This window comes from Scyliorhinus torazame, chromosome 19, assembly GCF_047496885.1.
Source record: "Scyliorhinus torazame isolate Kashiwa2021f chromosome 19, sScyTor2.1, whole genome shotgun sequence".
Taxonomy (NCBI): domain Eukaryota; kingdom Metazoa; phylum Chordata; class Chondrichthyes; order Carcharhiniformes; family Scyliorhinidae; genus Scyliorhinus; species Scyliorhinus torazame.
This window is the reverse complement of record NC_092725.1, coordinates 98,714,192-98,728,763: the sequence shown is the minus strand read 5'-3', so window position 1 is coordinate 98,728,763 and position 14,572 is coordinate 98,714,192. Positions and strand designations below refer to the sequence as shown.

The 14,572-nt window shown below is 48.1% G+C and overlaps 1 protein-coding gene across 3 annotated transcripts in view; it reads left to right on the top strand.

Annotated features, from left to right (window-relative positions):
* The window catches only part of cry1b (cryptochrome circadian regulator 1b), a 125,569-nt gene that overhangs the window by 72,691 nt on the left and 38,306 nt on the right, over positions 1-14,572 (top strand). For all 3 annotated transcript variants that reach the window (XM_072484894.1, XM_072484896.1, XM_072484895.1), the window contains exons 4-5: positions 6,894-6,982; positions 7,582-7,722. In XM_072484894.1, the coding sequence (XP_072340995.1) occupies positions 6,894-6,982; positions 7,582-7,722 (230 nt within the window). The remainder of the gene's footprint in view (positions 1-6,893; positions 6,983-7,581; positions 7,723-14,572) is intronic.

Sequence of the window (14,572 nt, the reverse complement as noted above, 5' to 3'; positions counted from 1 at the left end):
TTGCTACTCTCTGCCTTCTATGACCTAGCCAGTTCTGTATCCACCATGCCAGCTCACCCCTGATCCCGTGTGACTTCACCTTTTGTACTAGCCTACCATGAGGGACCCTGTCAAAGGTCAAAGTCCATATAGACAACATCCATTGCCCTACCTGCATCAATCATCTTTGTGACCTCCTCGAAAAACTCTGATCAAGTTAGTGAGACACTACCTCCCCTTCACAAAACCATGCTGCCTCTCACTAATACGTCCATTTGCTTCCAAATGGGAGTAGATCCTGTCTCGAAGAATTCTCTCCAGTAATTTCCCTACCACTGAAGTAAGGCTCACTGGCCTGTAATTCCCTGGATTATCCTTGCTACCCTTCTTAAACAGGGGAACAACGTTGGCTATTCTCCAGTCCTCTGGGACATCACCTGAAGACAGTGAGGATCCAAAGATTTCTGTGAAGGCCTCAGCAATTTCCTCTCCAGCCTCCTTCAGTATTCTGGGGTAGATCCCATCAGGCCCTGGGGACTTATCTACCTTAATATTTTTTAAGACACCCAACACCTCATCTTTTTGGATCTCAATGTGACCCAGGCTCTCTACACACCCTTCTCCAGACTCAACATCTACCAATTCCTTCTCTTTGGTGAATACTGATGCAAAGTATTCATTTAGTACCTCGCCCATTTCCTCTGGCTCCACACATAGATTCCCTTGCCTATCCTTCAGTGGGCCAACCCTTTCCCTGGCTACCCTCTTGCTTTTTATGTACGTGTAAAAAGCCTTGGGATTTTCCTTAGCCCTATTTGCCAATGACTTTTCGTGACCCCCTTCTAGCCCTCCTGACTCCTTGCTTAAGTTCCTTCCTACTTTCCTTATATTCCACACAGGCTTTGTCTGTTCCACGCCTTTTAGCCCTGACAAATGCCTCCTTTTTCTTTTTGACGAGGCCTACAATATCTCTCGTTATCCAAGGTACCCGAAAATTGCCGTATTTATCCTTCTTCCTCACAGGAACATGCCGGTCCTGAATTCCTTTCAACTGACACTTGAAAGCCTCCCACATGTCAGATGTTGATTTGCCCTCAAACATCTGCCCCCAATCTAGGTTCTTCAGTTCCCGCCTAATATTGTTATAATTAGCCTTCCCCCAATTTAGCACATTCACCCTAGGACCACTCTTATCCTTGTCCACCAGCACTTTAAAACTTACTGAATTGTGGTCACTGTTCCCGAAATGCTCTCCTACTGAAACTTCTACCACCTGGCCGGGCTCATTCCCCAATACCAGGTCAAGTACGGCCCCTTCCCTTGTTGGACTGTCTACATATTGTTTTAAGAAGCCCTCCTGGATGCTCCTTACAAACTCCGCCCCGTCTAAGCCCCTGGCACTAAGTGAGTCCCAGTCAATATTGGGGAAGTTGAAGTCTCCCATCACCACAACCCTGTTGTTTTTACTCTTTTCCAAAATCTGTCTACCTATCTGTCTACCTACTCTATCTCCCGCTGGCTGTTGGGAGGCCTGTAGTAAACCCCCAACATTGTGACTGCACCCTTATTCCTGATCTCTACCCATATAGCCTCACTGCCCTCTGAGGTGCCCTCCCGTAGTACAGCTGTGATATCCTCCCTAACCAGTAGCGCAATTCCGCCACCCCTTTTACATCCCCCTCTATCCCGCCTGAAACATCTAAATCCTGGAACGTTTAGCTGCCAATCCTGCCCTTCCCTCAACCAGGTCTCTGTAATGGCAACAACATCATAGTTCCAAGTACTAATCCAAGCTCTTAGTTCATCTGCCTTACCCGTAATACTTCTTGCATTAAAACACGTGCACTTCAGGCCACCAGACCCGCTGTGTTCAGCAACTTCTCCCTGTCTGCTCTGCCTCAGAGCCACACTGTCCCTATTCCCTAGTTCTCCCTCAATGCTCTCACCTTCTGACCTATTGCTCCCGTGCCCACCCCCCTGCCATACTAGTTTAAACCCTCCCGTGTGACACTAGCAAACCTCGCGGCCAGGATATTTATGCCTCTCCAGTTTAGGTGCAACCCGTCCTTATATAGGTCACACCTGCCCCGGAAGAGCTCCCAGTGGTCCAGATAACGGAAACCCTCCCTCCTACACCAGCTGTTTAGCCACGTGTTTAGCTGCTCTATCTTCCTATTTCTAGCCTCACTGGCACGTGGCACAGGGAGTAATCACGAGATTACAACCCTAGAGGTCCTGTCTTTTAACTTTCTACCTAGCTCCCTGAACTCCTGCTGCAGGACCTCATGTCCCTTCCTGCCTATGTCGTTAGTACCAATATGTACAATGACCTCTGCCTGTTTGCCCTCCCCCTGCAGGATGCCCTCTACCCGTTCGGAGACATCCTGGACCCTGGCACCAGTGAGGCAACATACCATCCTGGAGTCTCTTCACGTCCACAGAAGCGCCTTTCTGTGCCCCTGACTATAGAGTCCCCTATTACTATTGCTCTTCTGCGCTTTGACCCTTCTGAACATCGGAGCCAGCCGTGGTGCCACTGCTCTGGCTGCTGCTGTTTTCCCCTGATAGGCTATCCCCCCAACAGTATCCAAAGGGGTATATCTGTTCGAGAGGGGGACAACCACAGGGGATTCCTGCACTGACTGCCTGCCCTTTCTGGTGGTCACCCATTTCTCTGCCTGCACCTTGGGTGTGACCACATTGATATAACTGCTATCTATGACGCTTTCCACCACCTGCATGCTCCAAAGTGCATCCAATTGCTGCTCCAACCGAACCATGCGGTCTGTGAGGAGCTCCAGTTGGGTGCACTTTCTGCAGATGAAGCCATCCGGGACGCTGGAAGCCTCCCGGAGCTGCCACATCTCACAGTCAGAGCACTGCACCCCTCTAACTGACATTGCGTCAATTAATTAGTAAATTAATGTTAAAAGTTAACATTTTTAAAAAACGTTACTGTTAGCTATCTGTTTCCTAGCACTAGACTTCTACTATAAATGTGAAAGCTAAATATAGTACTCTCCGATCTCTGGCTTAGATACCCCTCTAAATTATAATTAAGTAATTATGTTTAATTAGTTACCAATGCTTAATTTTTAAAATTTAGTGTAGATTCCCACCCAGCCACTCGGGTCACAGCTTTTCAGTGATGTCACTTCATTGTCGTCCTCTTCCCCCCCCCACACACACACACAATTTGAAAAGGTAATAAAAGTAAAAATGAGTAAAAATCACTTACCTTCTGATGGTCTCAGATGTTCTCAGGTTCTCTCCCTGCTGATTAAAAGTTACAGGCCAGAAGAAAGAGAGAGAGAACATAACAGTAGGGAAAAAGCACCCCCCCCCCCGTCTGCACCAAATTACCAAGTTTCAAATTCTCACTCAGGCTGTGTCTCTTGAGTAGAAGTAGCAAATCAAAGATGCAAAGCAGGAGACAATAATAATAAAATGAGAAACAAGGGTCATACAACGATAATAGAAGACAAAACCCAAGGCTCTATATGTGCATAGGATTCATAACGAAGTAATGAATTGAAGTAAGTAAATATGATCTGATGGCTATTATAGTGACATGGCAGCAGGACGACAAAGCTTTGGCCCTGAATATTGAGGGGCATGTAACATTCAAGAAGAATAGGAAACTAGGTCAATTGGAGAGCTAGCACTGTTGATTAAAGATGGTATTGGTGTAATGGTTAGAGGTTACCTTGATTCAGAAGATCAGGATGTAGAATCGGTTTGGGTGGAGATGAGAATTGTAGGGGAAAGAAGTCACTCCTGGGAGTGGTCTACAGGCTCCTTAACTGTAACCATAATGTCGCATAAAGTATATACAAAAATAAATATTGGGTGCTTACGATAAAAGGACGGCAAAGATCATGGGTGATATTTAATCTACATAAACAGGAAAAATCAGATTGGCAGTCATAGCTTGGATGAGGAGTTCATAGAATGCTTTCAAGATATTTTCTCAGAGCAGCACATTTTGGAACCAACCAGAGAGCAGGTTATATTAGATAGACTTGGTATTGTGTAATGTGACGGGATTAATTAATGACCTTGGGGTGAAGGCACCCTGGGGTAGTTGCCACCCACAATATGATTACATTTTACATCCAGTTTGAAAGGGAAAGTAGTGGGTTGAAGGCTAGTATTTTAAACTTAAGGGCAAATATTTGGGCATGAAGGCTGAGTTAGCTATAGTGAACTGGGACACTAGGCTTTCAGATACATCAATAGAGAAGCAGTGGCAGACATTTAAGGGGACATTTCAAAATACTCAGTATAAGTACATTCCTACTCTTAAGAAAAATCCTAAGAGGAGGACCCACCATCTGTGGTTAACTAAAGAAGTTAAGGAAAGGATCAAACTTGAGGAAAAAGCACTCAACTGCATAAAGATGAATGGCAGGTCAAAATAAAAAGAACATCAGAGAATAACTAAAAGGCTAATCAGGAGAAAAAAATTAGAGTATTAAAGGAAGCTAGCTAGAAATATAAAAATTGATAGCAAATTTCTATAGGTATTTAAAAAGGAAAGTAGTATTACCATCGCTGAATCCCTCATCATCAATATCCTAGTGGTTCACATTCACCACAAACGTAATACAATGGTTACAAGAACAGGCTGAAAATTCAATAGTGGAACTTCTGACTCTCTAGCCCCAGACTATAGAGACAAGTGAGGAATGTGATGGAATACCCCCACTTAGACTGGTGAATGCAGCTCCAACACTCAACCATTCAGATCAGAGCAGCCTTGCTTGATTGGCACCACATCTACCATATTAAACGTTTATTCCCTCAATCAGCAGTGCACAGTACCAGTACTGTGCTTCAGGAACATCCTCCAAACCTGTGACCTCTACCCCCTTGAAGAACAGGGACATAAGGTACACCAACAGCCAAGTGTTCCTTTAGGTCGCACAGCATCCTGACTTTGAAGTTCATTGTTGTTCCTTCGTTTGCTGGTCAAAACCTTGGAACACTAACAGCACTGTAGGTATACCAACACCTCATGGACTGCAGTGGTTAAAGAAGATGGCTTGCCACCACCTTCCCAAGGGCAATTGGTGATGGACATAAATGCTGACCTTGTCTATGATGTCCACATACCATAACAATTTAAAAAATAAAGTGGATCCGTACCCACTTGTCACAATGGACAATTAAGTCCTCTAGTCGCAGATATTTGATACTGGAACATTGCACTTTTCTTCATTTCTGTTTCGGTTTTTGTTTAAATTTCTCAGAGATTTAACAAAATAAAGTTGTCAGTCAAGGAAAATATAACATTACATTCTGTTCTTAGTGAAAATCGGATGGCCGTTTCAGTCTTGCAAAACAAATTCTTGCACACCATTTTTGGTTCATTCCTTGTGATATTTTACCTTGCTTTGTTTATAACTCAATGGTATTCTAAACAGAAGATCGGGAAACAAACCAAACTGACTATTGTGAGATACAGTTAAATGCTTTCTTTCTACCGATAATCTTTTAGCTCTACTGTTTATACATGTACATGACATAACCTAATAACCTCCTTTTTAAGCAGAATTAAGTTTAGCAGAATTAAATTATTACTCCGTCTAACTAATCCGTTTTGACCAAGATGGGAATTGCAGTGAATCGTGGATACATCTTCAGCTGCCCATTTTTTGAGGAAGTCAGCAACTTTGCTTGTTGAGAATAGGCAAGGAGTGCTCACTGAGTATTTCCGGTAGTGTATTTCTGCAGTCACCAGGTCAATGATTGATTCCATTTACGATAGCCATACACTTTTGTAACCTAATCTCGGCAAACTATCAACACTCTATATAATTAATTAACTAAGTGGATATTAAGAAGTAAAAGCAAAATACTGCGGTTGCTAAAAATCTAAAACAAAAACAAAACGTTCTGGAACTACACAAGTCTGATAGCATCTGTGGAGAGAGAGAGAGAGACAAAGTTAATATATTGTCAGATATGACTTCTCTTCCAAAAAGTGTCATTTTGACTCAAAACATTAACTCTATTTTTCTCGCCACAGATGCTGCCAAACCTGAGTATTTCCAGCATTTCCAGTCTTTGAGTCATGTTAAGAAGTTTGTCCATGGATTTTAAAGTTTTGTTTTATACTGTTTCTCAATGAGCATTAGTCATCACTTGTTTTTGAATCAGTTGGTACCAGACTCAATTTTTGATTATCAACTAGATTTACATTACCAAATCATGTGAGGAAGTTGACCTTATAGGATTGAATTTATTTGGGTATTTCTTGGGTTCCATCTAACCTCATCCATCCAACTAGTCCCCTCCAACCCTCACCTATTTGGTCACTGTATTAGACTCTAGGGTTATTATTAGCAGACTGCAAATGCGGGGGAAATCAAAACTGAGTTTGATTGCATCCCTCGCACACCCCTCCAATAACAGTCACTGGTTAGTGAGTCAGAGCCGTAAGCGTGATTTTTAAATTCTTCATTAATTCAGGGATGATGCAATGAATTATGACTCTAGTCATAGTAGCAGGCAGCACGGTAGCACTGTTGCTTCACAGCTCCAGGATCCCAGGTTCGATTCCCGGCTTGGGTCATTGTCTGTGTGGAGTCTGCACGTTCTCCCTGTGCCTGCGTGGGTTTCCTCCGGGTGCTCCGGTTTCCTCCCACAAGGAAAGACGTGCTGTTAGGTCATTTGGACATTCTAAATTCTCCCTCCGTGTATCCAAACAGGTGCCGGAATGTGGCGACGAGGGTTTTTTCACAGTAACTTCACTGCAGTGTTAATTTAAGCCTACTTGTGACAATTAAGATTATAATTATTAGTCCTATCAAGTCTAAGATCAGCAAAGACTGGGACCCCTAAAAATCCCTCTTTACCTATTTATATTTAAAGCAGGAGTTAAATTTTTAACCATGCTTTTCTATTCTTAGGCTTTGATACAGAAGGCCTCCCTTCAGCTGTATGGCCAAGTGGCGAAACAGAGGCTCTGACACGATTAGAAAGACATTTGGAGAGAAAAGTAAGAAACAACCCTGCTGTAAAAGGAAAACAAAAACAATGAAAGCTATGGATGCAAAATTACTGATGCGAAGATAAGCCTGCAGTGAATACATTGAGAATTCCTTTGGTTGTACATATAACTGAATGATATAAGAGTGATGAAGAATTATGTTGCGTGTTTGAATCAATAACATCACATCTTTTCTTTTGTGTGCTTTCTTTATGCTCTGTATATAAGGTGGCCACTACAAAAGTGGATCATTAGATTTGTTAGCCTGTTTTCTCTTTTCTGTTTGTTGACTTACTGCCACATTATTGCTGTTGCTGTCAGTTAATAAAAGACATTTACTGCAGTGAAGTACTGACTCACTTTTCAGAAGTGGGTGTCACTGAAAGTGTTACTAACATTTGTTGGCAGTCTCCCAGACATAGATTGAAAACGTTGCCATAGAATTATAAAATGATTAGTTTATTTGAATGTCGCTGGAGCTTGAACATATTTTGTCTGTATTCCTAGAGCTGATGAATTAAGTGCACAGTGCATTTCTCCAGGAAACAAAACCTGAGACGGAGAATTAGTTAGCAGACCTTTCCAACATTTTTTTCTTACTTTTTCAGGCCTGGGTGGCATATTTTGAAAGACCACGAATGAACTCCACTTCACTTCTTGCAAGTCCTGCTGGGCTAAGTCCGTACCTGCGATTTGGTCGTTTGTCCTGTCGTCTGTTTTACTTTAAGCTAACCGACTTGTATAAAAAGGTATGGCTTGTAAGGATGTACCTGGATTGTCTTTGAAATGCACAAAACAATCCCAACAGTTTTTCCAACCTAAAGCCAAATGGGAGGTGCAGGAAGCCAACGAGGATGTCAGTTGTATACCCTGCAACAGTGAATTTCAATATTTATTCAGCTTCCTCCAAACAAGCAAACTGATCGATATTCTGGAGAAGCTAGTTGGTGACCGATACCCCGGTGATGTTTCTGATGTACATATCAATGTCAGGCAGAGCTGGCCCACATTGTACCCTATATGTTATTTTGATCTTTAGTACAGAGGAAACAATACTCCATGCATTCTGTGCAGGAAGTAGACAGTGTGTGAATGATGCACCATAATCAAAGAATAAGGAAGATCAATTTGTTTATCCCAATAACATATAGATGATGCTCGATCAATAACTCCAGAAGCGAGATTGGAGACAATTGAAGGCTGTATTACACTAGATGTTTCCCCCAGCAGCGCAGCTGCTGGGGAGACACAGACTCTTATACTCCGCCTTACTGGGCGGAACCAGCAGGCAGGCTTTTAAAAAAAAAAAAAATGTTTATTAAGAATTTTTAAACAAAATTTTCAACCATACTAACCCCCGCCCCCCCCGTAACAAAAAGAAAAGAAAACTCGCATAGCAAGACATAAACATGGCAAATCAATATGATACAGGACTTTGTACATTGGGTTCCTCCCGTACATATCAGTTTTCCGGATCATTTATATATTTTCTTGCTCAGATGCCCCCCAGAAACCCCCCCAAGAGAGATGTCCCCCCCGTCCGCCCCCCCGGGTTGCTGCTGCTGTCGACCGAATTTCATCTAACGCTCCGCGAGATAGTCTAGGAACGGTTGCCACCGCCTGGAGAACCCCTGCACAGATCCTCTCCAACTTGATAAACCCTGCCATGTCATTTATCCAGGCTTCCACACTGGGGGGCTTCGCATCTTTCCACACTAACAACATCCTTCGCCGGGCTACCAGGGACGCAAAGGCCAGAATACCAGCCTCTTTCGCCTCCTGCACTCCCGGCTCATCCGCTACTCCAAATAACGCTAGCCCCCAACTTGGCTTGACCTGGACTTTCACCACCTTAGATATAGTTCTCGCAACTACCCCCCAGAACCCATCCAGTGCCGGGCACGACCAAAACATATGGGCATTGTTCGCCAGCCTTCCTGAGCACCTCCCACATCTGTCCTCCACCCCAAAGAACCTACTCGGCCTCGCCCCCGTCATATGCGCTCTGAGAACAACCTTAAATTGTATCAGGCTAAGCCTGGCACACGAGGAAGAGGAATTAACCCTACTTAGGGCATCAGCCCGCAGACTCTCCTCAATCTCCTCCCCCAGCTCCTCTTCCCATTTACTCTTCAGCTCCTCTACCAAAGTCTCCCCCTCTTCTTTCATCTCCTGGTATATCGCCGACACCTTGCCCTCTCCATCTGCCCAAAATCACCCTGTCTTGAATCCCCTGTGCCGGGAGCAGCGGGAATTCCCTCACCTGCCGCCTCACAAACGCCCTCACTTGCATGTACCTGAAAGCGTTTCCCGGGGGTAGTCCAAACGTCTCCTCCAGCGCCCCTAAGCTCGCAAACGTCCCATCGATGAACAGGTCCCCCATTCTTCTAATCCCTGCCCGATGCCAGCTCTGAAACCCCCCGTCCATCCTTCCTGGGACAAACCGATGGTTATCTCTGATCGGGGCCCACACCGAGGCTCCCATCACAACCCTGTGCCGTCTCCACTGCCCCCAGATCTTTTGCGTTGCCGCCACCACCGGACTCGTGGTGTACCTTGTCGGCGAGAGCGGCAGCGGTGCCGTCACCAGCGCCCCCAGGCTCGTTCCTTTGCAGGACGCCATCTCCAACCTCTTCCATGCCGCCCCCTCTCCCTCCATCACCCACTTACGGATCATCGCCATGTTGGCTGCCCAGTAGTAGCCACCCAGATTCGGCAACGCCAGCCCTCCTCTATCTCTACAACACTCCAGGAACCCCCTCCTTACCCTCGGGGTCTTACTCGCCCACACAAAACCCATAATGCTCCTGCCTACCCTCTTAAAAAAGGCCTTGGTGATCACAATTGGAAGGCATTGGAACATAAAAAGAAACCTCGGGAGGACCACCATTTTAATCGACTGTACGCTGCCCGCTAGCGAGAGTGGCAACCTGTCCCACCGTTTAAAGTCCTCCTCCATCTGCTCCACCAGCCACGTCAAATTAAGTTTGTGCAGGGCCCCCCAGCTCCTAGCTACCTGGATCCCCAAGTATCGAAAGCTCCTTTCCGCCCTCCTCAACGGTAGGTCGTCTATCCCTCTCCCCTGATCCCCCGGATGCACCACAAAGAGCTCACTCTTCCCTACATTCAGCTTGTAGCCCGAGAAGTCCCCAAACTCCCTTAGGATCTGCATGACCTCCACCATCCCCTCCACTGGGTCCGCCACATACAGCAACAGGTTGTCTGCATACAGCGACACTCGATGCTCCTCTCCCCCTCGAACCACCCCCCTCCATTTCCTGGACTCCCTTAATGCCATGGCCAAAGGTTCAATTGCTAATGCAAACAACAGGGGGGACAGGGGGCACCCCTGCCTCATCCCTCGGTACAGCCGGAAGTACTCCGACCTCTGCCGATTCGTAACTACACTCGCCACTGGGGCTCTATATAGGAGCTTAACACAGCTAATAAACCCTCCCCCGAACCCAAACCTCCGCAACACTTCCCAGAGATACTCCCACTCTACTCGGTCAAAGGCCTTCTCCGCGTCCATAGCTGCCACTATCTCCGCCTCTCCCTCCACCGATGGCATCATAATCACAGTTAGGAGCCTCCGCACATTGGTATTTAGCTGCGTGCTCTTTACAAATCCCGTCTGGTCCTCGTGAATCACCCCCGGGACACAGTCCTCAAGCCTCGTAGCCAACACTTTTGCCAGCAACTTAGCATCTACGTTGAGGAGCGAGATCGGCCTATACGACCCGCATTGCAGTGGGTCCTTATCCCGCTTCAGGATCAAAGAGATCATCGCCTTCGACATTGTCGGGGGCAGGGTCCCCCCCTCCCTTGCCTCATTGAAAGTCCTTACCAGCAACGGGGCTAACAGGTCTACATACTTCCTATAGAACTCCACCGGGAACCCATCCGGTCCCGGGGCCTTCCCTGACTGCATGCTCCCCAGTCCTTTAACCAGCTCCTCCACCCCAATTGGCGCCCCAAACCAGCCACCTCCTGCTCCTCCACCCTCTGGAACCTCAGTTGGTCCAAGAATCGTCGCATCCCCTCTGTTCCCCCTGGGTGCTGGGACCTATACAGCTCCTCGTAGAAGGCCTTGAATGCCTCATTCACTTTCACCGCACTCCGCACCGTAGTTCCCCTTCCATCCTTGACTCCACCTATTTCCCTCGCTGCCATCCTCTTACGGAGCTGATGTGCCAGCATCCGGCTCGCCTTCTCCCCATACTCATACATCGCCCCCTGTGCCTTCCTCCACTGTGCCTCTGCCTTCCCTGTGGTCAACAGGTCGAACTCCGTCTGGAGACTTCGCCTCTCCCTGAGTAGTCCCTCATCAGGGGCCTCTGCATATCTCCTGTCCCCCCTTAAAATCTCCCCCACTAACCTCTCCCTTTCCCTGCCCTCTCTCTTCTCCCTATGATCCTGATGGAGATTAACTCTCCCCTGACCACTGCCTTCAGCGCCTCCCATAGCACTCCCACCTGCCCCTCCCCGTTGTCGTTGGCCTCCAGATACCTATCGATGCACCCCCGCACCCTTCCTCGTCTGCCAGCAGTCCCTCATCCAACCGCCACAGCGGGCGTTGGTCCCTCTCCTCCCCCAGCTCTAGTTCCACCCAGTGCAGGTCGTGGTCTGAAATGGCAATGGCCGAATACTCCGTTCCCTCCACTTTCGGGATCAATGCCCTGCCCGGAACAAAAAAATTCATCCGGGAGTAGGCCTTGTGTACATGGGAGAAAAAAGAAAATTCTCTGGCCAAAGGCCTGGCAAATCTCCACGGATCTACTCCCCCCATCTGATCCATAAACCCCCTGAGCACCTTGGCCGCAGCTGGCCTCTTTCTAGTCGTAGATCTGGAGCGATCCAGTGCTGGGTCCAACACCGTGTTGAAATCCCCACCCATTATCAAGCTTCCTACCTCCAAGTCCGGAATACGCCCCAACATCCGTTTCATGAATCCAGCATCGTCCCAATTCGGGGCGTTTACCAATACCACCCCCGTCCCCTGCAACCTACCGCTCACCATCACGTATCGGCCTCCATTGTCCGCTACTATGTTCTTGGACTCAAACGACACCCGCTTCCCCACCAGTATGGCCACCCCTCTATTCTTCGCATCCAGCCCCGAATGGAACACCTGTCCACCCATCCCTTCCTTAACCTGACCTGATCTGCCACCTTCAGATGTGTCTCCTGAAGCATGACCACGTCTGCCTTCAGTCCCTTTAAGTGCGCGAACACTCGGGCCCTCTTAACCGGCCTATTTAGGCCTCTCACATTCCATGTGATCAGCTGGATTGGGGGGCTACCCCCCCCCCCCCCCTCTCCCCCGCCCGCCGACTAGCCATCTCCTATTTTAGGCCAGTCCCGTGCCCGCGTCTCCCGCACCCTCCAGTCCCCCAGACGGGGAACCCCCGCCCCGACCACCTCCTCTATTTTCAGTTCCCCCTCGGCCAATGCAGCAGCAACCCTATTGTCCCCCCCTCTCACCCCCTCCCCTCCCCCCCTCCCCGCTAGATCCAAATCTAGCTCTTTTGCTCTCCCATAATACTTCCGTAAGTCAGCTGACTCCTGCTGACCCCGGCTTCCCCCGCCTTCCCGTTGACCCCCCCCCCCCCGTGTGGAAATCCCTCCTCCTCCTTGCGCTCCTCCATCCCCCCCCCCCCCTAACGTGGGAAAAAGCCCGCGCTTTCCTGAGCCAGCCCCGCCCCCTGTGGTGCAGCTCCTGTTGCGGCCTTATCCCAATTCCCCCATCCCCAAGTCTCACCTCCCTCCAGCACCGACGCCCACATTCCTCAGTCACCCCTTCAAAAACTCTTCCCCCATCCCCATCCATCGTCCCACCCGTGAAACATTCTTTACCCATATTTACAACCCTGTATACAGTCAACATCTCCCACACAGCCACAGTCCCGCAGTTCGAGTCCAATTTTTCCGTTTGGATAAAGGTCCAAGCCTCTTCTGGCGTTTTGAAATACTGGTGTCGATCCTGATACGTGACCCACAGTCGCGCTGGCTGCAGCATTCCGAATCTCACCCTTTTCTTATGCAGCACTGCCTTGGCCCGGTTGAAGCCAGCTCTCCTCTTTGCCACCTCCGCGCTCCAGTCCTGGTAGACTCGGATCACCGCATTCTCCCATCTACTGCTCCGCTCCTTCTTGGTCCATCTCAGGACACTCTCTCTGTCCGCAAAACGATGGAACCTCGCCACTGTGGTGTTGGGTGCTCTGGTGCACAGATGAGCCAACACAGTTGTATGTGGTACAACTCTATTTTATTTTAACTCTTATAATACAGTTCGTTCTGGATACTCTGCACGTGCTGTCTCCCTGATGTGTTTGGTAACAGATCTGTCCTGGTCCTCCTCTGCAGCTAATACTGACCACCGGGGGTCGTGTCTGTGCTTTTATATTTTTCTGTCATTGGTTGTGGTGTTGTGTGTTCTGATTTGTCTGTTGGTGTGTCTATCATGATGTGTGTGTTTGAATATCATGACATCCCCCCTTTTTACAAAGATATGTGCCTACGTGGTTATAAATATAATTGTGTCGTGAGTGCACCTAAGAGTGTGTGTGTGTGTTGTGTACAGCGTGTGTATATGACGTAACTATTTACATGGGGCGATGTCGGGTGCGTCACACTAACAAGGTTGTACCATAACAAAACTTGGATGCGAGAGAAAAAAAAACTTGAACATTGGTCTGGTCAGACGATATCTGGAACAATAAACAACAACAGGTTATAATACAGAAGTGTTTGACTTTTTGAACGTATGAACAGCGTTATAAGTCCAGTCTAATGGGTGACCGCCTCAAGAATGGGCTGGTCCTCAAGCCGGTTCAGCTGTGGAGATTTGGGGTCACACTGGTTCACCTTGGACTGTTGGAGGTGATGCTGTTGCCGAAGTCTCTACTTTACCATTTGTTGTACTTCGTGCAGTGCTTGGTTTTTTCATTCGTGCAAATATAACATTCAACATCTTTGTTAGTGGTGCCTTGGCTGTGGTTTGGTTCTGGTGGCGATGGAAGGGGCATGATCCGTGGCATCTCCACGAAGTCATCCTTGGGAACCAGTGGAGGATCCGGCGTGTGCGTATGGTTCAGTTGCGAGCATGGAAGGCGGCGCAAAGCTCGCTGATTGCACCTACGCACCAATCCATCCGCCCTGCATTCCAGGAACAAGGTGGAGTCTTTTTCTTTTTATGTTTGTGGTGGACGGCATCTTGTAGCCGATGGGTCGTTGCCATCGAAGTAGCACCATCACTAATATCATGCAAGGCGATGACTGTGCCAGATGTGGAAGTTGGCCGAGACTGTGCACGCTGGTTCCGGCCACCTGCTGTGCCGGAAGGGCGACTCCGCAGAGAAACGTCGAAGCATGTCGCCTTGGAGAGAGAATTGTTGCTCGCATCAACGTCTGGCGATGGCGCGAATTGGTGTGTCCATCTTGGACCGCCGGTGCTGGTTGCCACTGCCGACCCAGTGGGACTGCCACGCGATCCATTCCCTGTCGCCGTGGCATCCGCCGTCACCCTGAGCGTGCCATCACCGAGGCCGCGACACCGCCCGTCCGGAGCAAGGTCTGGCGTGCGCGAATCAGAGTCGG